Below are 22906 nucleotides of genomic sequence, written 5' to 3' on the forward strand. Positions count from 1 at the left end.
GTCTTGTGGAATTCCAGGAATGTGATGCTGACAGGTAAATGAGCTTTTTAGATGAAACTTTGAAGAGCTCTCAAAGAGCAAATCTGGAAGTTAAATAGAGAGTTGTGGAAAACCCAGAAGTTTGTATTGCTCAGACTCATCAGGTCTACTGATTCCTGATGCTATTTATGTAATAAAGCACCTGCAGTGAAGAAATCATTTGTTTGGAGTTGAGTATGAAGCAGCTCCCTTGGCTAAGGAACATTTTCTTTGTTCTTCGCTAGTATCTCTCTTCCAACTAGAAAATTTCCTCTGGGGAAGTGAGACAGTTCATTTCAAGTTCTGAAAGAAGTGTTGTCATGTGAGTGTCAAAAATACCAAGTCGGAGCTTCTATCTTATAGTGTGGCTGTCTTTTCAGATGTGGAATTCAACACAGAAATGTTTTGTTGCAATGCAGGGATGCAATAATTCCTTTTTAAAGTTTTCTTGATCATTTTAGTATCTGCAGTAAGATATTGTAGTACACTCTGGATGTGTTTCTATACCAAGAAGATAACAAACTGCAAGGCTTAGAAACAACCATGTTGAGTACATGTCTGGAAAGATAGATACAAAAAAACAAAAACAAAAACAAACAAACAAAAAAAAACAAGATATTTACTGGAAAATCTGCATTCATTACATGATGCTGGGAAACAGTTTAGAGATCCAGGATACTTAATTGTTAACGAGGGATGTACTCTGAAGTTCGTAGCTAGATAGTCGTCACATGGGTGTTTACAATAGTTTAAGACTGGATTCAATTAACTGTGTTCCTTTCCAGTCTAATATTCCTCTGTGTGAACTCTATTACTTAACTGTTGCTCCAGATGTGGTAGAGATATAAATAGATGTCTTCAACATTAGAAGGAGAGTGTGGAGGATCTAATAGAGTGCAAATGGTGGTAGAGGGATGTCAACATATAACAAGAGTGAGTGTGAGTAAGCTTTTCTTATTCTGGAAGTTATGAAGCTGCGCTGTTTTCTCTCTTCTTGAGTTAGATTTGTCTGAATCCAAGAGGATGCTTTGTTCTGTATGATCTTGCTGAAAGGTGGTCATAAGGTCTGGGGAATGATCACTCAATTTCCTTCTCTTCACTGTTTTCTAGAACTTGAAGTTGAGTTAAAAAAAATTTATACTCATAGGTTATTTGTCTATTATGAGTGAATACATTTAACAGCTGGGAATAATCCATTGATATCTGTGTTGTCACAGACTGAGCCTAAAACAGTCTCAAAAGGGAAAAAAAAAAAAAAAGTTTGCTTAATTCCAACTTGAAGTCTGCTCTCTGATCATACAAGTTCCCCTCAGGGTGTTACGTTTTGGTACCAGTTTCCTCACTTCATCTTTTTTTTTTTTTTTTTTTTTTTTACATAGATATGATTATAATCTTCAGTGAAGTTGGGGAGTACTACTATTTGTAACTTTCCCATGATGATTTGAAGCTTTGGAGGCATGTGTATTTAGCCTGGAGTTATAGCATCTATGGATGGCAGCCCAGACTGCTATCTATTCTATTGCAGGTAATAAACAGTGTGCCTTCTAGAGCCTTCCTCCCTCCTCTGCCTTCTGTCATATTCTGGGTGAAATAGTAGAGGAGAGAACAATTGCATCTTAAGCATCTACAGGAATAAGCAGATAATTTCAAATGATTTCATAATTATTTCAAAATTATTTTTCAAAGGCAGAAAATACTGGTATTTCTGACTTAATGCCTGAAGCACTGATCTGTGCAAAGCAAAAATAATTGCATTTAAAAAATCTTCCTTAAGCTGGCCAAATCAACGATGTTTTTGAAGGAAATTTTACAGAGATAAAGTGCTATTTCATTTATTCCTAAACTGCATTTACAGAGCAAGGAAGTTGCTGGTAACTACCAATGTCTTCCTCCTGGACTTACAGATAATTGTGCACCTTAGTGTCTTTGGTAGTCTGTGGTGAAATCTTCCTTGTTAGTTTGCCATTCTAAAACATCCTTCTCCAGATTTTCCAGGAAAGGGACTTTGGAGAAAACTTCACTAAATGTTAATACTAAAGCCTGGTAGAACTAAGAAATTTATCATAGGACCTGTAGGCTTCAGGATTTCTTCTCTTGTCTTTTCCTTATATCTCCCCTTCTTTCTCCAAAAACATTAATTTCAGGTTTTTTCCCCTTAAATTAATCTTGAAAAGTACATTAATTTTGAAATGTATTTCAGAGTTCCAAACTCTGTATGTAAATATTACATTATTGTACAGTCACACTTGAAATCATCTTCAGTTAAGTCACTCACGTCAGCAGGAAACAAAGGACAACTGCTTCCAGTCTTTATTATTTTTATAGGCATCTAAGTCTTCTAAATATAACTGGCAAATCAAGATTATGATCTGAATGCAAAGGTCAAAACTGTAAGTTCCCTACAAATGTTGTTATTGTGATTAAATATTGCTTCGAGTTCAGTTGGCTGGATGAGAATGTATGTAGCTGAAGTTGACAGGCTGCTAGAAGAAAGACTACTTCTCAAAATATTAGATCTTAGCTTGTGTGATGACTTGAAAGGGTCTGATTTTTCAGTAAGTACAGAGTGTTTTTTTTTTTTATATCTGTTCTTTGTTCAAGCCATTTTTTAAGGGAGCACCAGCATCACTTTTAAATTCATTTGAACTTAATTTGTACTTTGGCTTTGTCACTTTCAGACTTTAGGAAAGCGTGTGTCACTTGCATTGACTGAGTACTAGTTTACCACATGATAATATATCTATATTTGCATTTTGCTGTTGCTTTTAAGGATGTAAAGTATATTCCTTTTTGCAGGAATGGATGTCAGTGGAAGTCTCTTGTCTTTAAGAAGGCAATTTAGCAGAACCATGTAGCAGCAGTGCTTTAGAGTGTGAAGAACCAGGAGGAAGGATGGACTCTTTCCACCTTAAGCACCAACAGTGTTTTGATGCAAGATTTTTTTTTCTTTCTCATCTTGAAGAGCGTCTAAATAGTGGACTCGTCACTGTCCGTCAGCTTCCAGGCATTCCCAGTGTGTTTGTCTGAATTTGAATCTTTGGATCCTGCACAGTCCTCTGTATCAAAGTCAGGCTACTATTAAATTTTGAAAGTATGATATTGTAGATTCTCTTCAAGAATATGTTAGCAGTTCACCATTAAATTTCAGTGTGATTATTGTTAGTTTTATGTTAATTTTGTACTGATCCCACAGTAGTATTTTTTTCGGTCTTCTGAAATGCAATCCATTTTACATTATTGTTACTATTTTAGATTTAAGTGTAGTAACTCAATACTCTAGAGCAAGACTCTGGATGTATTTACCTGGGAAGGCAATTAAGCAAGTAAACATGCTGTCTGTTCTTCATAATTGATTTTATTTATCTGTGTCATACTGAATCCTCTTTAAAGTTTCATTCAATATGATTTCCAGATGCCAAACATAGTGTCAGTAGTGGATTTTGACATTCACTGTTGTTTTGTCAAGGTAACTGTTATTGCACAGATCATTGTGGCCCAAGAAATCAATGTATCTACCTTTTCATAAAAGAAGACAGTAGTGTCAGCCATGGCTACATGTAACAGATGAGATAAGGACTTCTGGGCAAAATACTTTTTGCTTGCTTCTCCAGGGCACTGCACAGTTGATGTGCTAGTTCGTTGTTGTCTTCATGAGAGAGATAATGAGCCAGAGTCATCCTAGATGAGACCACCAGTATTACTCTGAGCCTGATTTCAGCTGCAAGATGATATTTCCATTTAGCCTGCTGTGAAGAGGTACACTGTTTCAGGAAGGCTTAGTAAAGTAGCTTTTATGCGTGTAGAATGCACATGATAGACGCATGACTGGCTAGTTTAAGAAAAATAAAAATAAAAAACTGTGTGTGTTTATTCACTTTAGAAAAATCTAATTGGGATCCCCTATAGTTTATGTATTTTAGAAACTATTCTGGAATTCTACTAGATTATAGTTTAGTAATATGGCTCTGTAATGTAATAAGTATTCTTGGTAGTTTAGGGGCTTTTTCATATTTTAAATATGGCACTTTTGTGTCTGAAAGATACTTCACTAGCAACTTGTAATTACACTACTTGCAATTTTTGCCAGGAAGAGTTTAATCTGTAGATACTGATAAAAATGTGGCTGATTACAGCTGTAAGTTAATGTGTGAAATAATGAGAAGAATAGAGAACTAGGGATCATCGGGTATATTGAGTCATATCTGCCAGAAGTTCACTTGTGTTGCTTCAGAGTAGGCCACTCTTGTCATTACTTTCAGAAAAACCTTTTTCTGTCTGTGCTTAGGGTCCCTACCTCATTTCCTCCTTCCTGGCGGGATAGTTGCTCAGGGGTCACAAAGATATTGCAGCTGGAGTTAGTTTAGTTCCAGTGATCTATGAGCTGAAGACAAACCTTGCTGTTCCACACTTACTTGACCTCATCAGAGTTACCTGTGCGTCCTGAACTCATGCAGCACCATCACAGTTATCCAGAGAAACTTGAGTTTGGCAATTTCAGATTTCTCTTCCTCTCTGTTCTATGCTGTCTCTAAGCAGAACAGAAAAGTTTCTGATTTAGTCTGTGACTATTTAAATATAAACGCCTTTGAGGTCACTTTTTATCTGTTATATATTTGTAGTGATGGGATAGCACAAGGTGTCAGCTGGAACTAACTCTGTTTGATTTTAGCAAGTTTGAATACATTTTGAATGTATTCACAATTCTGAATTCCCAAGGGCTTATGTGATCTGTCTGCACAGTGTTGAGTTTTCCTTCAGAGCCTTTAGAAATGTGCTTTTCTTTCCTTATTTGATGCAATGAATTCTTTACTTCTGGGGGGACAGGGGGAGGATAGATGAGTGGAGAAAATTCTGAAAGAATTCTGAGAGGATTTTCTGAACTCAAAATAATGGATAGTTTGTGATAACTGTTAAATTGTCTCAGTTTCTCTGGACATGAAAGAAAATAGCAGTGAAGCTGAAGATACTATATATCTTGTAATATTTCCAGGCCAATCCTTTGTCCTAGTTATTGTCTGCATTGCTTTCAAAAAAAAATTCAATACTTTCAAAAAAGACAGAGCCTTTTTGGTAGGGGCTAGCTCCTTCTGTTTACTGATGTTTATTTGTATAACTGCCTATTTCTTGTAGAGATTGCACTATACTATGTTGTACTGTAAAGATATATACCTAGTTTAAGAATACGTTCCAAAAAAATAACCTAAATACAAAAGAAGGCTGACAATTGAAGTTCATATAGACCTGAAGTATTCTGGGAATTTGGTAATGTGGACTTGTGGTATTTGGTTTTGATGTCTGCTTGTTGGTTAATAGATCAGCTAAATAGGTAGTGGTGAATAAGGACATTAATATATAGACGTTGCCTGTAGTAATTAATTTTACTGACATCTGCTCTAAGTAGTATTTCTTTTCTGAAATATTCTGTGTTTTTCAGCATATTGATGCTGAAAGAAGCTGCCAAATAGAACAAAATAAATAAACTGTTCAAATGAAAGTGCTTCGCTGAAAAGTAAATATTTATGCTGATTGCATCTATTGACTAATTTAGTTTGAACTTGGCAAGTGTTCATGAAGAAAATGGCAAATATAAAAATATTTTGACTTTTAATTTCTAATAATGTCTAAAAACTAAAATTATTCTAGAAATTCTTTTTTTTCCAGACATGGAAAATAAAACTTTCGCTTACCAGTAGAACAAAATATTTCCACAAAGCAATGTAGGTTGGAAAGGGATCTCTGGAATCCTCTAGTCCAATTCACTGTCAAAACAAGGCCAGCTTTAATAAAAAGATAAAAATAAAATTAAAAATTGTCACATTGAATCTCCTTATACTTCTTTAACCTTTCAGAGGTGATAAAAAAAGGGCTCTTGCATTAGCAGTGGCTCCCTTGGCACATTCAAATGTAAACAGGTTAGAGAGAGGAACTGTATGAGGTGCCATGAGGGCAAATGCAAAATCAGTACGTGTAAAGAGCTCACCTGCTGGAAGGGAGCTCTGTGGAGGGTGGCCTGGCTGTCCTGGTAGATGACAGGTTGGCTATGAGCCAGCAGTGTGCCCTTGTGGCTAAGAAGGTGCATTAAAAAGAGCATGGCCAACAGGTCGAGGGAGGTGATTCTCCACTTCTTCTCTGCCTTGGTGAAGCCATGTCTGGAATGCTGTGTTTGGTTCTGGGCTCCCCAGTTCAAGAAAGAAAAGGAACTTCTTGAGAGAAGTGGAGGGCCACAAAGGTGATTATAGGCCTTGTAGCATCTGCCTTATGAGGTAAAGGCTGAGAGACCTCAGGCTTTTTGGCCTGGAGAAGAGAAGTCTAGGGGGTATCTTATCAATGCTTTTGAATATCTGATGAACAGGAGCCAAGTGGATGGGGCCAGGCTCTTTTTGGTGGTGCCCAGTGACAGAATAAGGGGCAATGGGCACAGGCTGGAATGCAGGAAGTTACAAAAAAAATGAGGAAAAACTCCTTTACTTTGAGGGGTACAGAGCACTGGAACTGGCTGCCTGGAGGGATTGTGAAGTCTCCTTCTCTGGAGGTACTAAAAACCCACCTGGATGCTTTCCTGTCCAAGCTACTGTAGTGGACCTGCTTTATCAGGGGTGTTGGTCCAGACAATCTCCAGAGGTCCCTTCCAACTTCTTATGATTCTGTGAAACTCTCTGGTCCCTTGAATTTATACATGTCAGGAAATTTAGAAGCTGGAGGGCAGACCTTTCACTGAATGCAACAGTGAAGAGGCATTGAGTACTTCAGCAATTTTCAGCTTTTAATTTTATAAACTTCAAGCAGAAGTATTTCTGAAGTTGTCTTGTTGAGGGAAATTTTGATTAAAAAAAAGAAACAGACATTTTGAGATCAGCCTGAAGTGATTTTTGTTTTTCTTTCTCTACTTCCAATTTGTTCATTGAACCAAGGCAGCCTCCTGCTTGTTGTGTTCCTCAGCGTGCAATGTGATCCATGTTCTGCCAGTACCTCTCTGGTCCAACTCTTCCGTGTATATGTTTGCGTATAATACAGATATTTGTTTTAATATCATGATCAAGTATACACGGCATTATTTTTGGTTTGCTAGTGTTCTTCAGTAGCATCAGATGTGACTCATGGAAGAGGGAATTCACAGAGAGGGTGCATTTTTGCATTTGATTTTTGTACATGCTGAGAGGGTATTTTTTGTGTTGGGTAGAGAGCAGATGTTTTGTGCATCCTTTTTTACTGTGTGGCTCTTGCTTAGTTGACTGTAGATATAAAAGACAAAATTGACTGATCCAGGTGGTTGTCCTAGATTAGTATTCTGATACAAATAGTCTTTTTATTGCCCTTTGCATGAAACCGTGTACCTGGATGTGACACATCATTAAAAATCAGCTCTGGTATAAAACCAGAAGTTGTTTTGCTTTGTGATGCTGAATGAGAAATTAGAAATCCTGTGTTTCCAACTCATCATAGCAGGTGTTTGCAGTTCTTTTACTCTCTACTTGCTTGAAATTACCTCTGTGGCACTAAGTGATGTTAAAAGTGACCCAATATCCTGCAGAGTTTTGCAAATTGCTCTCTTTATGGATAAAATTTCTTTACCTATTCCATTTTAATCATGCTCTGCATTATGCAAATTATTAGCTTTTAAAACTACTCTTTTAGATTCATTATTTATTCACCCTATAGACACTTTCCTGTGAAGTTGGGGATGAAATATAGTGGAGCTTTGTAATATATTTGATATTTATATTTATGCAATTTTGTCTAATTTTCAAGAGCAGTGTGCTTTACTGTTCCCATTCAGCACCTCTGAAAATCAAGCTGACATTGACTTTATCTCAGCTGCTTTTACTGGAATTGAATTTATATCTATTTGAAATCGCATTAATTAATCTTTCTTGTGAAAATGGTTTAGAACTTTATTATTTCTTCTCTCTCTGAACAGAAAGAAGGGGGGGAAAAAAAGGAAAAGAAAATAGTTGCATACTGCTGCCAGTGATACTAGGGCTTGCCTAAGAGAAAGGATGAAATGCTGAAGTTCCAGCATATAGAAACAGAGCAGCAGGGTTAGGCCTACACATTAACAAATAGTGGGGATGTTGTGCATGATTTTAAGATATTTCTATTCACTAGTCAGAAAGGTAGGGGTCTGGGGCATTTGCTTGTTTCATTGTTGCTCTTTACAAATTAGCTGGATAGGCTTGGCTTCAAACTCATTTCCTTTGCCCTCTTTCCTGTTTTGATGTAAACCAATTAGGTGATGCGGAAATGTTTCCGTTGTAGTTTGTCTTCCAGACACTGAAGTGCTTTGCCAGGATACATCCCCAGTAAATGAGTCAGAGAGAACTTAACATTAATACTTGGGCTGTGAGAAGAGCATGTAGATATGGAGCACCAGGATCAGTATTTTCTAAGCAGACTTTAAAGTTCCTTTAACCATTAAGTGATTAATCTCAAACTGTATTGTAGGTATTATTTCGTGGCCATCCGTTTAATACAGGCCATCCAGATCCCCATCAGACTGCTACCTAGAAGTTACTGTCCTTGGTATGAGTTCACAAACTAATGAAAGAGTACTTCAGGAGCTATTGACCTAAACGCACTAGTTTAGAGTATGATAAAAGATTGGCCCGTGGTCCTACAGAGAATTACACAGTACTTTATTTTAGAAGAACCTAGTGACATCAAAAATACTATGACGCTTACAGATTAAGGTATTTATTTCTATAAAAATCTGACTCCTGAAGAAAAATATATTTCAAGATTACGGAACAGAGGCCTTCTGATTTTCATTCTCCAAGCTTGGTTATGCTAATGTCATGGCTATGCAAATGTTACTAGTGCTACAGTATTTGTTCAGCGTATGATCTGAATGCTTTATAAACATGCATGGATCTCACGCTGCTTCTGTGGAGTCTAGAAATAAGACAGAAAAATTGCTTTGCTCAACAGTGCAGGATGCCAGCTGTTTGCTGTTTTTTTTTTTCCCCCATGATGTTTTTATTTCCAGCCATAGGAGGCGAGGTGTGTGTAGTCTACCCATCCCTCTATTAGCCCCTACGTACTTTCCTAACAAGCAACACGTAGAACTAAAGAGGCTATGTAGGTAGCATTAGGAGCTTTTTTGATTTTTTTTTTTTATGTGTACATCTTTTTAAAGGCTATACAGAGAAGTAACCTTTTCACAGAGTAGAAGTCTGTCATTACAAATTTATGCTGGAAAACAGGCTATGCTTGTCAGTAACCTTTCAGTGGGAAAACAAAGTGATAGATACTCGTGACCAGCTCATGCCATTAATCAAATTCTCCTTTTTGTGCAACTTAGCTGGAGGCTAACATATAATGTTGGTTACTTGGTAGTCAAGCAACCTTATTGCTGAAATACTTCTATTGTATTCTTTTACATCTATCTACATAGCATCTTACAGTGCTGGCTACTACTCTTCTTTTAAATGTGATAAGAATTGATAAAGCTTGTAACTAAAACTTTTAACTAACATGCACAGGCATCGCTTGGTCTCAGGAAATATAAAGTCACCACTTCCTTTCCTTGTGCTTGATTTCTTATTGTACAATAAAGATCTTTCTTTTTGCTGTCAGATTGCCTCTTTTGAAAGCATGTGTGAACTTTTGAGTGTGTTGGGTGAGAAAAGGTACCTGCCATGATGCCTTTCCAGGAAAAGTCTACTTCTTGGTGGCAAGAAATCTGCTGGGTTTCTTCATTGTTTTTTCTCTGAACCTTAGCTGATTCAGCATGATTTTTTTTTTTCTAGTTAACGCTGTAGTGTAATCCTGTCTAATTCTAGTGATACAGATTTAGATGTGGACGTTGTATGAAATATGCAGGGGTTACAAGAGGGTATGCTTATGAAACTAAGTAACTTAGGAGGTGTATTTGAGAAGAAGGACATCATCAGTTTGGACATTAGATGTCGTTTGTTATTGGGATCACTGGGCATAAAGAGTTGAGGATGTGTTTAAAGCCATGTACACCTACCTTTACCATCCATGACCCTTCTTCCCACAGGGCTTTTTTTTCCTTTACACGCTCCTTAGCTGACATGAAAGCTGTGAATTTAAAGTCTGAATTTCAAAGGAGTTCTCAATGCTTGCCTCAGATGTCATCTTTATCTGTAAATCCTCAACTATCCTTCAGTGTGCACTCCTGATCTCCCTGGCTTCCAGAAGCAATGATCCTTCCTTGATAGCTTCTAAAGCTAAATAAGGAGTCTTTTGCCTGTAGGTCTAAGTAGCATTCGTCACCCTTCTTGTCAGGGTTTCTCAATTTTGATGAAAGGCATCAGTGTATGCTACCAGTAGACTGAAGATTGAGAGGTGTCTGTAAGATCACAGCCTGTCTAGTTTTATTTTTGTTGTCCTTTTTTTTGATGCTGCCCAGACAAGCCAAAAGGTTGGACATCCATGACGTAAGGTATTGAGGATACTTTGTTCATTGGTAATACAAGTATTACTGCACTCGTGAGAATTGATTTATGTTAGTGGAGTCCCAGTTCTTTGGGGAGTATGTGTTGTGAATAATGCAGAAATAAGGGTTAAACGGTATAATATGAGTTATTTGAAACTAGGCTTTGAAGTCACTGTAGGTTTGGCTTCCAAATTTGTCAGATTTTATTCAGTTTTACAAAGTTTGTTAAAGTGAAAGGAAAATACTTATTCAGGAATGTCCAAGTTCTTGCTGTGACACTCTGGGCAACACCCTGCCTCAGTTTCTGCCTCAGAAAATATGTTGAGCAGTATCTCTTGACTTTATTTAGAAGATGCATTGACTTTGTAGGGTCCTGAAAAAATGAAGAACTTTATAAACGCTAAAATGTAAAAGAGAGGCTTTGAGGAGACCAGACAAAAATAAAAATGAAAAAAATCAAGGGAACATGTGGAGAAACTGTTCTATGTCTCTAGTCCTTGAATAGGATAATTCAGTGAAATTTTACTAGATTCTACTTGTTGCTTTGTGTATAATCTGGAAAACATACAGTCATCAGTGAAACAGTTTTCCCTTAAATAGGTGAAATACATAGCAATGCTCTGTCTACTTGAAATATCAAGATGATTTCAGGTAGGATAATGTAATCTCTGTTTCTTCATAGTCGCTATCTTGTGATAACCATTTGTATAGAAGGGATAGGAAAATAAGATAAGAGCGGCTAAAGCTTTTATTCCACAAATAAAACATGTCTTTGAGATAGCTAAGCTTTTATATGTCTTTAGCATTGAACACTTCAGTATGCACTGCTAATCCTCAGCTTTGAAGGAGCAAGTGATCCTTCCCTGATAGCTTCTTCAGTAAAGTAAGGAGACTTATGCCTGTATGTCTGAGTGTACTACTCATGATCTTTCTCACCGGAGTGTCTTGCTTTAGGCAGAGGGGACCAATGTACACACTTAAGGAATACATGGTTTACCAGTAAAATCTGAAAATGGAAGGTTTCCACTTGCGAGTTTTGGTTACTGTTTTATATTTGTGATTTATATGCATGGGATGTTCTAATTTGCAGAATGAGTGCAGTTCTAATAGACTTACAAATACTGGCTACCACAATAGAGATTTAAAAACTGTTTGGCACCACAGACTGAAAAAAGTAGTGGAATTCAGTCAGGAGGTAAAATTGTGAAAAGGGAAAAAAATACTCAGTTGTGTATGCGGTGTTTTGCAACTCTGCAGATGATGAATCCTGTTTTGTTATCATAGTTGGACCTAACTATTATGATGTTGATTATGCTGTTAAGGGAGGTTGAGGATGGTTTGTGTAATAGTCTTAGCAATTAGAAATTTTTCCTTGACACATTTGTAACACATTATGCTCTTGAGTTCCACAGGGAACAGTACCTTAAATGAAAAATGTATGTCCTATATATATGTACCTTGGCCCTTCGTATTTGGATGAAAATGTATTTGTTGGCGTAAGTATAAGTTGGCGTACCATGTCAAATGCCTTACTGAAGTACAGATAGTGGCTCATTAGTGGCTCTTCCGTTGTCCACTGATGCAGTGACACCATCATAAATGGTCATTAGGTTGGTCAAGTAGGATTAGTCCTTGGTGAAGCCATGCTGGTACTGCCATATCACCTTCCTGGCTTCAGTGTGCCTTAGTATAGCTTCCAGGAGGACATGTTCTGCGATCTAGGCACAGAGGTGAGACTAATAGTCAGTAGTACCCAAGATCATCCTTCTTACCCCTCTTAAAAATGAGTGTGATCTTGCCTTTTTTCCAGTCACCAGGGGTTTCACCTGATTGCCATGACTTACCTAATCACTGGGAGTAGCTTGGCCACTACATCAGCTAACTCCGTCAGGACTCTGAGATGCATTTCATCGGGACCCGTAGACTTGTGGATGTTCAGGTTCTTCAACCTTATCTTTGCTTACAGAGGGAGGGATGGTGCTTCCCAAGTTCTCTCCTAGCAAACCAAACATTTGAGGGATGTGTGGCGAGCGGTTAGCAGAGAAGGTTGAGACAAAAAAGTTAAGTACATCAGCCTTCTCTTTGTCTATTTTTACCAGCTTGCTTGTGTCGCTCCCTAGGGGAGATATGCCCTCCTGGACTTTCCTTTTCTGGTTGTGTTTCCTTTTCTGACACTGTGCTGCTAAAGAAGATTGTGAGGTGTGTCCGACGTGTTTTTTTATGTAACATTTGTGACTGGAGCTCCAAAAACCTTCTGATTCTACTGTCTATTCTACTCTCAAGTGGATCTTTAGAAGGAGGAGCCCCTTTCTGTGCCGTTGCTTTCTTTGCACTGAAAGAGGGGAACAAAGACGTTGTCCCACTGTTAAAGTGGTTTCTGATCTCTTGCTGAAATACAAGTATGTATACCATCCCTGTGAGGCACTGTACTGCTATTCATGTGTTTTTCCCCACTTTGGCTGATTTGCATTGCTTTCGGATCTCCTCACTTTTTAGACTTAAATGAGAAGTAGATACAATTATACTTAAAAATAAAAATGAAGCACCCCCCTCCCCCCCACAAGTAAAAGAAGATCCCACAGAAAGGCACAAAAAGCCTGTACAAAAATCATGAGACAATTCCAGCTTTTATGTAATTCCTTCCAGTGAAGTAACGATGGCCATTAGGCTCTGAGAGGGCTCACCACTTTGCTTTCCAGCTTTAGCACCTGGAGTCATTAAGTCCAACAGAACACTGGTGTGGTTTGGGTACCTACAGTGTTATTACTCCCCAGGAATACAACACAATTGGCTCTCCTTCATTATATTGTACCTGGCTTTGACTAGTGCTGCTTCACTGGAAAGTTAATAACATGTAAAGCTGCCTTAAAATAGGATTTCTTTACCTCTTCATTACTGCTGTGGTCTGTGAAAGTCTGTGTGCAGTTGTTGCTGTAGCAGTTGGCTTAAGATTATGTCCTATGTTAAAAATTTTGTGAATCTTTGCATGCTTTGTGAGCTGTGGGTGGCAGACTGCATCCATTAAATTAATATCCCTGAAATGAATGGTATTTGCTATTAAGGAGATGCATCAGGATTAAAACGCTAAAGCTGTTTCGCTCATTGCTGGAATGTGATCATCTTCAAAGCAGAATGCATCAGTGCAGTAACACTGCAAGGCAGTGCCCTGCCTGCTGCTGACTGCTCTTTCTCTGCTGCCTGGCCTGCACTAACAGAGTGTGTGAGCTCTGCTTTCTCTCAGTTATATGTTTGCACATATTTCTGTAGGCAAGATGCAGATAAGTCTCAGTGTGTCAGCTTCTGAGTTCTTTATACACAACCTGAAGCACTGGTTGTTCTGATCTCTGACTCACAAAAACACACTTCTGCTCCTGAGGTGTTTTATACTGCAGCCCAAGCTCAAAACGAAGGTAATGCCAGTCTGACAGAACTAAGTTTGAAATTAATTTAATCAAGGTGTTGTAAATATTAATTTTAAAAGCATGAATGCTTGATTAAAAAAAAAAAAAAAAAAAAAAGCCCTCCTCTCTGGCTGTGAATATAAATCACTTTCTTTATGAGTGAGAATAACTGCCCAGGGATAAGTTTCCTAGTAAGAATGGAAAGCCGTTTATTATGATTAAAAAATTGAAAAGAAAATATATGTCTTAAACATTGAAAAGATCTTTTGTTTAGTTTTTAACAAATTGATTGCTTACTGAGTCACGATGACGTTTTCATTGGAAGAACTGGAAAATTCCTACAGTAAAATTGTCATTTCTCATCAGTTTTCTGATTAGAAGAAATGTTTTTCTGATATTTCTTGGAAAAAAGATAATAATTCTTTGGTAATCATAAGCAATAGCTCTGTAATCTCTGGAAGTATTTGAATTCAACAATGATGAAATTGCTGCAAACAAGGAGAATAACGCACTGCCCTTGATGGAAAAAGAACAAGTGCAGTTTTTGCCATGTATATGACCTGTATGTGACTTAACTGTCTCCTATTTTCTATTCTTAAATCATAAGCTGTATTCATACTGAGTACAAGATGCAAAACAGAATTTATACAATGTCTTCTTGTAGAGCCATATGAACAAGCTTTGCATTTGTAAATGCTACTTGAATCCATATTGAGTTCTAATGCATCCATTAGCTAGGATGTCTATAAATGAAAGCAACAGTCATCCAATATGCCGTTACAGGTATTTGTAGTGAAAGCAAGGAAAATGTGTGTTTATATATAAATCTATACATATATATTGGGGATGTGCGTGTGTGGTAAGGGCTTTTTAAAGTACATTGTATCCAAAGTGTTAAAACCCAACTCAACTTTTTTTTTCCATCGAGTTTCTAGGGAGACTCAGATACGTTTCGTAAGTAACTAGTAGGGTGGTATAGCAACTTTATATTTAATTAATTTCATGAACTTGAATAGTTTGGCTGCTGGGAGAGGAATTCTCATTTGCTCTTGTGAAGCTGATTCTGTGGATGTCTATAAATTTTTGTGTATGCTCTTCTTTTATTGCTGTATGAATGTAAATAATTAAACTTTGTTCCTGGTTAGGCTAGTATAAACCATGTTCAACTGTATTAACTTTCCAATGAAGTCGATCTTTAAAGCTGCAAATAGAACTTCTCTGTAAACTTTGCTTAAAAGCATTTCTTGAAGTGTATGTTTTGTTTAATGTGTTACAAGATAGTTCTGTTCCTTGAGGAAATGGAAAAGTTGGTGCAGGTAAGGTTGCCCAGGGATGGTCTGTAGGGAAGTGAAATTGCTTATTTCTTGTTGGCAGCCAATGTTTTCTTAAAAAGTGGGTTTCTAAAACCTGTATATGAGCAAAACAATTGTGTATGTATGTGAATGCGTTGATTTAATGGGATATCTACTTGTGTCTGTAGTGTAGTCTTGAGAGTCTGGGTTTGCCAGTTGTTTCCTAGCAATTAACAATGCTCCTGAGTTGTGCAGTGAATCTCAATCAAGAAAAAAACTTAACTAAAACTCCTTGACCATACTAATGCTGCCTGAAAACACACAAAAAAAATTAACACTATTTAGTTGTGTTCATCTGAGACAAAAATGTCAGCTGCTGTAGAGACCGTCAATACATCTATCCATATGAACCATGCATATATTTAAACATTTACCTTGTCCTTTTTAGGAGGTCTTTTTGTCTCAAGAACTGATGAAGTTGTGTGAACACTTAGCAGCTTCTTTGTCTTCACACTTGTTTCTTCTGATTACTTTTTGCCTTGTTTAAACTTAACTCTAGTAATTTTGGCTGAGTATCTTTGGACCTAGAATATCTTCTGTCCGTCACTTGAAAACACAATAGATGTAGGTATTACCACACAAAACACAAATATTTTTACATGAAATATCTAAAACATTCCAAAACATTATGCAAAATCATTTCAGGCATATTGCTAATATTATAAATATTATATTCTATATATATTCTAAAAGATTAATATTATTTGTAGTTGAGAAACAGGTGAAGAGTTTTGGTTAAGATCAGATAAGAGTATTATACCTTGAAGTAGAATTTTCAAGTGATGTTATAATAATTGCTTAATGTTAATTCTTCTTGTAGAAGCTTTCCATTTTTTTTTTCCTGGCTCTATATAAAATTTCTTTTCTGTGCCACTCTGTCAGACAACTGCAGTTTAATTAGTCACATCTAAATATTCTTTAAAGTCTATCCAGATTAGTAGATTAGTTTCCTTTAAGCTTTGAGGGAATCTATCTTACTTGTTTCCATGATTCATCCTCATGTTTCACAAGCCTGTGCACACGTTTTTCATGGTGAATCACATTTTGTTAGCACATCAGTGAAAACAATCTAAACACCTCTCCCCAGAGCAAGAGGAAAAAATGAATATAAATCCTTGCCTTGGGGTGCTGATGGCATCCCTAAGCAAAGTACGAAATATGCAAAAATATTTCCTGACAGTGAGCAAAGCTTAAATGACAGCTGCGTATTTTAAATAAAAATAAATGCAGATAAAAATTTTTATTGTTACTGTTGGTCTTCTCTAAATAGCACTGTTTACCCCTGTAGAATTATTTATTGTTGTAATTGTAATGAGGAAGAGTCTTTCTCATTCTCATCAGTCTGGCAGTGTCCTTTCTGGTTGTCTCTTCTGATATGTTTGACCTCATCTATAGTGAAGGATAAGATAAACAATAATGAAACTAGCCTTGTTTCAAGAAGTCTGTTTTAATCATATAAAGGGATCACATGATTACAGCCTACACTGAGGGTGAAGGCACACTCTTTGATCCAACTGTGAGAAAATAGTGAGAGGATTAATCCTTTGCCTTTCACAGGAGGGAGTTTTTTTTATGCTGTTAGCCACTTAGGGTGGGTAACACCTGATGCTTTCAGAGCTTTGTTTTAAATGAATCCCTCAGTCTAGTTGTTTTCTCTGAATGAGTGAGTTTTGGGGCGCCAGACAGAAAGCAACTTGTTATTTTCAAAAGCCATGAACTGCTTTCTGTTTGTTCATATTCATTGCATTCTTCTTGACACTTATTATCTACTGGGACCAACCTATTAACTGGCAGCAGTGCACCTTTGATATAGAAATAAAGATTTGGACATAGTGGGCCAAGTGGATGGAGTTTTTTTCCATGTTTGAAAGTGTATAATACTTATTTCATGTGAACTACATGCATATGAATATTAACTAGATTTCTAAGTATTCATGGGATCATGGGGAGAAGCTGCTGCAGCTGAGTCAAGTAATCTTTGCTCAGGAAACCTCAGTCTGCTGCTAGACTAATTCTGTTGGAGTGTGGGGGCACGTGAGATATTTCTTTCTCCTTCTGATTAGGTAATGTTTGCCACTGCAGTTAGAGAGTACGTATTAGCCTGCCTCATGTGAGCTGAAAAATGGGAGGTAACGATTGTTTCTGAGTGATATGCCATTTCTTAGATACCATTAGGGTGCTGGAATGACCAAGAAGGCTGGAGACACAGGCAGGTGTTTTCTAGATTCATAAGAATCATACTCTGGTAGCTTAATAGTTAAGTTATTGTGAAAGTAGAAATTCTGTGGTTCTTCTTCCTGTTAAGTTGCCCCTTAATTGTTGTCACTCAAAAATGAAATAAAATGCACAAATTGCCCAATGCCCAGCTGCCGTCTCATCAGAAGTGCTATAAATAGTGTTGCCAGGCATCCAACTTATGACAGCGCCACTAATTCTTTTGGTTCCTTGTGTTTTCTGATTAACAATACACAAAGGGAAGATGCACATCTTTGACTTTATCTGACCAACTACCCTTTTGCTTTGCCACTTCCAATAATTGCATTTCTGTAGATGAAGGGTGATATGCAAAACAGCTTGAAAGGTGGGGACAAAAACTCTTTTGTCAAAACATTTGTTTCTGTATTTAGCTGTAAGACCATATAAATGTCTCCCTGGGTGTTTAAAGAGAGAATTAGATCCCCACCACATTGTGACCCATTTCCTTTTTATTTCCCGGCATCTGCAACTATTGAATTGGGAATCTTCAAGTCCTCTTAAAAACTGACCACACATAAATATCTGTGTAATAACAGCATGTGTAGTCACCCTGCTCAATGAGTTGAAGTTTGGCATCCAGATGTGGCAATCACTTTATGCAGTTGCTGGAACTGCTTTGAATTCATTGGGATTCAGGGAGCAGCAATTCATCTGTGCTCTGTCAGTTGAAAAAGTGGGACATGATTTTGCAACTTTTTGGGTCAACCCACTTGGTACATAAATGTCTTCAAAGCATTTTTAAACAGCAGTAAAATACTGTTTGTAAGCACTCCTTTGAATTTCAGATATGACCAATGAATGCTCTCAAACATTCTCATGGGTATGTGGCATTGCATACAAAATGGAGGCTTATGCATGAAGTATTAAAGCTCCTATTTAATTTTTTCTAGACTGATTAATGTTAAACTGACTGATCAAGTCAGGGACTTGTAAACATGAGATTGTTTGCATTCATAGTGCTTAATTTTCAAATTCATGAGCACAAACTATTAACTAGATAGCAATCTCATTTATAGGCAACCTTTTCTTTTGGGAAAAAATTGGAAAGCCTTAAACTCTCATTCATTTCTGAACTGACTAATATACATTTTCTGTGGATCTAGTCAGATAACTTCTGTAATTTTTCCAATTTTCTTTTCAAAGTGTTACAGTGGACATTAAGATGGCAATGATAAGCCAAACAAGCTCTTTTTGGTCGATTCCCACTTTGTCAGGCTAGAATTGAAAAGCAATCAGTCACCTTGAGCTGCTGAACCATATAGAATGCAGTTGTTGCATGAAAAACTGTATTATCTGATCAGGTGGCATCTTAAAGACACACTGGGAGGTCATTTGGACCTAAGATATGACTGTGTAGAACTACAATAATTGATTCAGTATGTTCTGATATAGGCATTAATTTTATAGGTCATCCATGTGCATCCTTTTGTAAAATAGACTTTAGAAAAAAAACGTATTCTCACTAATGTAAATCTAGCATAACTTTTAAAAACTCTACTAAATAGAGTTCTAACTTGCCTAATTCAACAGAACATAAGGTTTCTAGCTGTGATCTAGCTGCCAGGATTACATTCATGATGCAGCGTGTCTTTGGCACAAAGATGGGGAAACTACAGGGTTATGGGTTTCCTGTCAAAGAAGTATCTTCTGTAATTGCAGTATAACTCCCCGGCCTTTTAAATTGAGAATGACTTTTCATTTTTCAGATCACTGTAGAAAGGCAGGTTTGTTGCTTTTTTTTTTTTCCTCTTGCTCTGTGTTAAAATTGGATAGCAACAGACTTCATTTGAAAGGGAATCACTCTGCCTTTTTGTTCACATGAACTGCATGACCCCCATTGGGAATGACACAACATTCATTCTGTTGCTGTTTCTTCCTGTATGATTCCCCTAGCATGTTATATCTTAGCTGAATGAAATGCTGCCTGCTTCGCCCATATTCCCTCTTGGGAAGATGAAGTTGCCATCATGTTGCTGGTTAGGTAGTATGCATACTCTGGACTGCCTGTTGTCCCTGGATATGATTCCTACTCCTTTACTTCAGATCTGTTTCACTGTATAATATACTACTCTTAGTGTAGACTATTAGTGTGCACCACAACACAGACCACAGTGGGTGCATCCCCTTTGTGCAGAGCTTTGCTCCAAGGTGTGTGTACTTCGTTCTCTCAGTGAAGTTGGACGGTGTAGTAACCCATTCCATGAAAACTGCTCAAAATAACTGAATAAAAAACACTGTTTTTTTTTTTAATTGGCCAACTATGGGATATAACCTACATATCTGACATTTAGTTCTACCAATGCAGTAAGTTGAGCCATTCTAGTTCCTTGTGTTATCTCTGTCCTGTTGCTCTTAATGTGTTCAATATATCTTGCTTTTCTTTGCTGGTTTCCTCTTTAGTTGTCTTGAGCAGTGAGCCCAAACTTCATGAGCAAAAAGTTCTGCTGTTCTCATTCTGTGTTTCTCCGATATACCTCTGTCAAAAAACTTCAGTACTGTACTGAAATGAGCACAGATTTTTTTTTAAATTTAGCACACAGTATTCTTCACTTATCATTTGACATGAGTGAACTATTTCAGATCTATAATCTGAACAATTAATGTTTTAAGTAATTGCCTGTCAACTGTGATGGGCGAGCAGCAAAACTGGATGAATATATGTAGCACAAATGCTGTTTTTCCAGGAGCATTGCTTGCAAGGACAACTGTGGTTATACTTTTTGGAGAGAAATGGGTTCCTCTTTCTTTACTGACACATAACTCAAGGCACAGTAAGCACCCTGTGTAAGTACAACCAGACTGCTCTGTGAAACAATATGAGAGCAATCAGCCAGGTGGTGAGTGGTATTGATAGCCTTTCTGTAGTATTATTATTACTAAATTTCTTTTTTGTTTAATTTATTTTTGAGACTGAAAGACTGAAAACAGCCTGGTGTTTGATACTTAAGCGTTGGGAGTCCAGTGTGATTAACTCTGAAAAGAATCCCTTGTGACTAGTGTAAATCAAGGTTCTTAAGAGAGAAAAAATTGTAAATGGTTACTTCACCCTAGAGTTATTTCTGTCATCAACTCATGTTTCTAGCCCTGTGCTATAGCACCAGAGAGATTTCTATCTCTTGTGATATGTGTGTGATCTCTGGGGAGAGAAGCACTGCTCTGAGTAGAAATGTTTGTGACCCTGACTCCCTTTGAGCTGGAAAGGCATACTTGTGAGGGTTGATTGCAGGCTACAATGCACCTACCCAGTTTCCTAGTCTGTACTGCACCAGGTTGATTTTGGTGACTTTTCCAATTGGGCAGATATTGAACTAATTTGGAGTCTGTTCTTAACTGTCAAACCTATCACCATCTGCAGGCAAGGGACCTGAAACTCTTTATGCGGGGCAGAAACTCAACGACAATGAGTGGCACACTGTTCGGGTAGTTCGACGTGGAAAGAGCCTCAAACTGATGGTGGATGATGACGTTGCTGAGGGTGAGTGCAATGTATAAGTAGTTTTGGTTGTTACTGTTATATCTCTGCCTATACATCCCTTCCCCCTGTCCTTGCATCTCTCTCCTTTTTTTCCTGATGCTTGTCACTTTCTGTGTACTTAATAGTGCTATGCTGAAAACTATTGTTCAGCTCTGTGAGAAGAACTGTTCTCAGCCAGTTCCAGAAGGTTCTGAGCCAATAATCATATCTGAGTTATGTGCTTAGGAGACCAATGAGCTTGCCACATAGTCAAAAGCACAGAGGTGTTGAACATCACATACTCTTATGCCAGACTCAGGTAGGCTCTGAGTACACCTCATTCCTGAGCTGCAAGCATGACAATTTCCTGTGCTGTGGAATGAAAGCTAAAACCTTCTAAAACTTTCCTTTGAACAAACTTTTTCTGGATGATAAAGCCTGCATTTGATAGATATGATAGAGAATGTGGACTTCTGTCTCTAGTGTTGTTTTTAAAATTCTTGTGCCCATGGCTTAGAGCCATCCAGAAGAAAGGGCAAATAGAACACTTTGCTCTCAGCTTTCTTCAAGAGATTAGGAAGGATTCTAACTCACTGGAATATTGATTACTCTAACACATGGAATGTGTCAGTCATTTTTTTTTTCTTGCATTCTCTGACAGATTTTTAAGCTTATGCTTTTTGTAGAAATGGAGTTGAGGAGGAGGAAGAAAAGATGTATGCCAAGTTAGGAGATTTGCACAAAAATGACCAAACTCCTTTACAATGATCTTTTTTTCTGCAATGAAAAAAAGATCTTTATATGTGATATTTCTGGTCTATTTCTCCACAGCTGGAAGAGACAGAAACCTTTTTCATTTTTTAAGTAATAGTATAAAATTTCTCAAAGCTGTGTGCAACTACAGAAACTGGCTTTTTAAGGAAAACACCAGGAGTGTGAAGACTGACAATAGGATCACAAAGAACATTAAGGCCAGGTGCAACATTGATAAGAGTGTATTTATTTACTTGTAACCAATGCTGTTTTGCCAAATGCTGGAGTCCTCTCTACAAGCTTCTACTCAGAAAGCAATGAGAGAGAACAGCTACTGTAGGATATATGTTTCTGGAGCTGCCTATGTCTACAAAATGTTTTTTATTACTGTGTAAGTATAATTAATTGTAAGTAATGTGGTAATGAGATTGTCTGGTAGGCCAGGAGCAGGATTTTGAAATAAGCCCGAAGATAGGGGTTTGCAGGAAAATGACTTAATGTAAATTTTCCCTCTGAAGTAAATATATCCTGTGCTATAAGCTGATAATTTGCAAGAGAGAATCAAAGAAGAATATGAATGAAAAAATTGCCTTGTAAGAATTGGCAGAGACTTGATCAACACTAGCCTGGAGGCAAATGAAACTTTATTCAAGTGAGATCTTTCTGAATTAGTGAAACATGCAGGTAAATGCATCATCTTGTTTACTTTTGCATTTTAGGAGAACAGTTTCTCTGAATGTGAGTTGTTTTTGGGTTTGTTTTTTTTTCAGCAAGTACCATGAGGTGGCACTCTCTGCATTTGTAACTCAGTCCCCAGAAATGCCATCTGTTTTTCGTAGTCCATTTTTCGTGAAAATGTATTTATAAATAATAATGATACAATCCTAGACTAAAATAGGATCTGCATATGTACATGAATTACATAATTAAAGATGCATTGCTGCTAAAAATATCTATTAAAAGACGACCACCACAATGAAGTCAAAAGTCAAAACCAGAGTTAAGACTGTGTGCAATCTGCATTCCGCTTCCTGGGATATATGATATAGTTTTAGATGTGGTCACATAGATTTTTCCACTGGATTCATGCTCTCTTTAGGCATAGATCAGAAGTCTAAATTAGGCCCCCATTAAAAATAAGCAACCTAATTGATTGTTGCTTGTTTGGAACAATGCACGCAAATTAAATTTTGTTCTTAATATAGAGCTGTTTTTTTCCCCCTTGGGTGTGCAACTCACCAATATGTTTATGTGGAACTAAGAAGTTGTATCT

At 37.3% G+C, this 22906-nt stretch overlaps 1 protein-coding gene across 17 annotated transcripts in view; it reads left to right on the forward strand.

Moving 5' to 3' along the window:
* The window catches only part of NRXN3 (neurexin 3), a 947214-nt gene that overhangs the window by 395380 nt on the left and 528928 nt on the right, over positions 1-22906 (forward strand). For all 17 annotated transcript variants that reach the window (XM_085225422.1, XM_085225425.1, XM_085225424.1 and 14 more), the window contains one exon: positions 20782-20901. In XM_085225422.1, the coding sequence (XP_085081548.1) occupies positions 20782-20901 (120 nt within the window). The remainder of the gene's footprint in view (positions 1-20781; positions 20902-22906) is intronic.

Source organism: Meleagris gallopavo, chromosome 5 (assembly GCF_905368555.1).
Source record: "Meleagris gallopavo chromosome 5, MGAL_WU_HG_1.1, whole genome shotgun sequence".
Classification (NCBI taxonomy): Eukaryota; Metazoa; Chordata; class Aves; order Galliformes; family Phasianidae; genus Meleagris; species Meleagris gallopavo.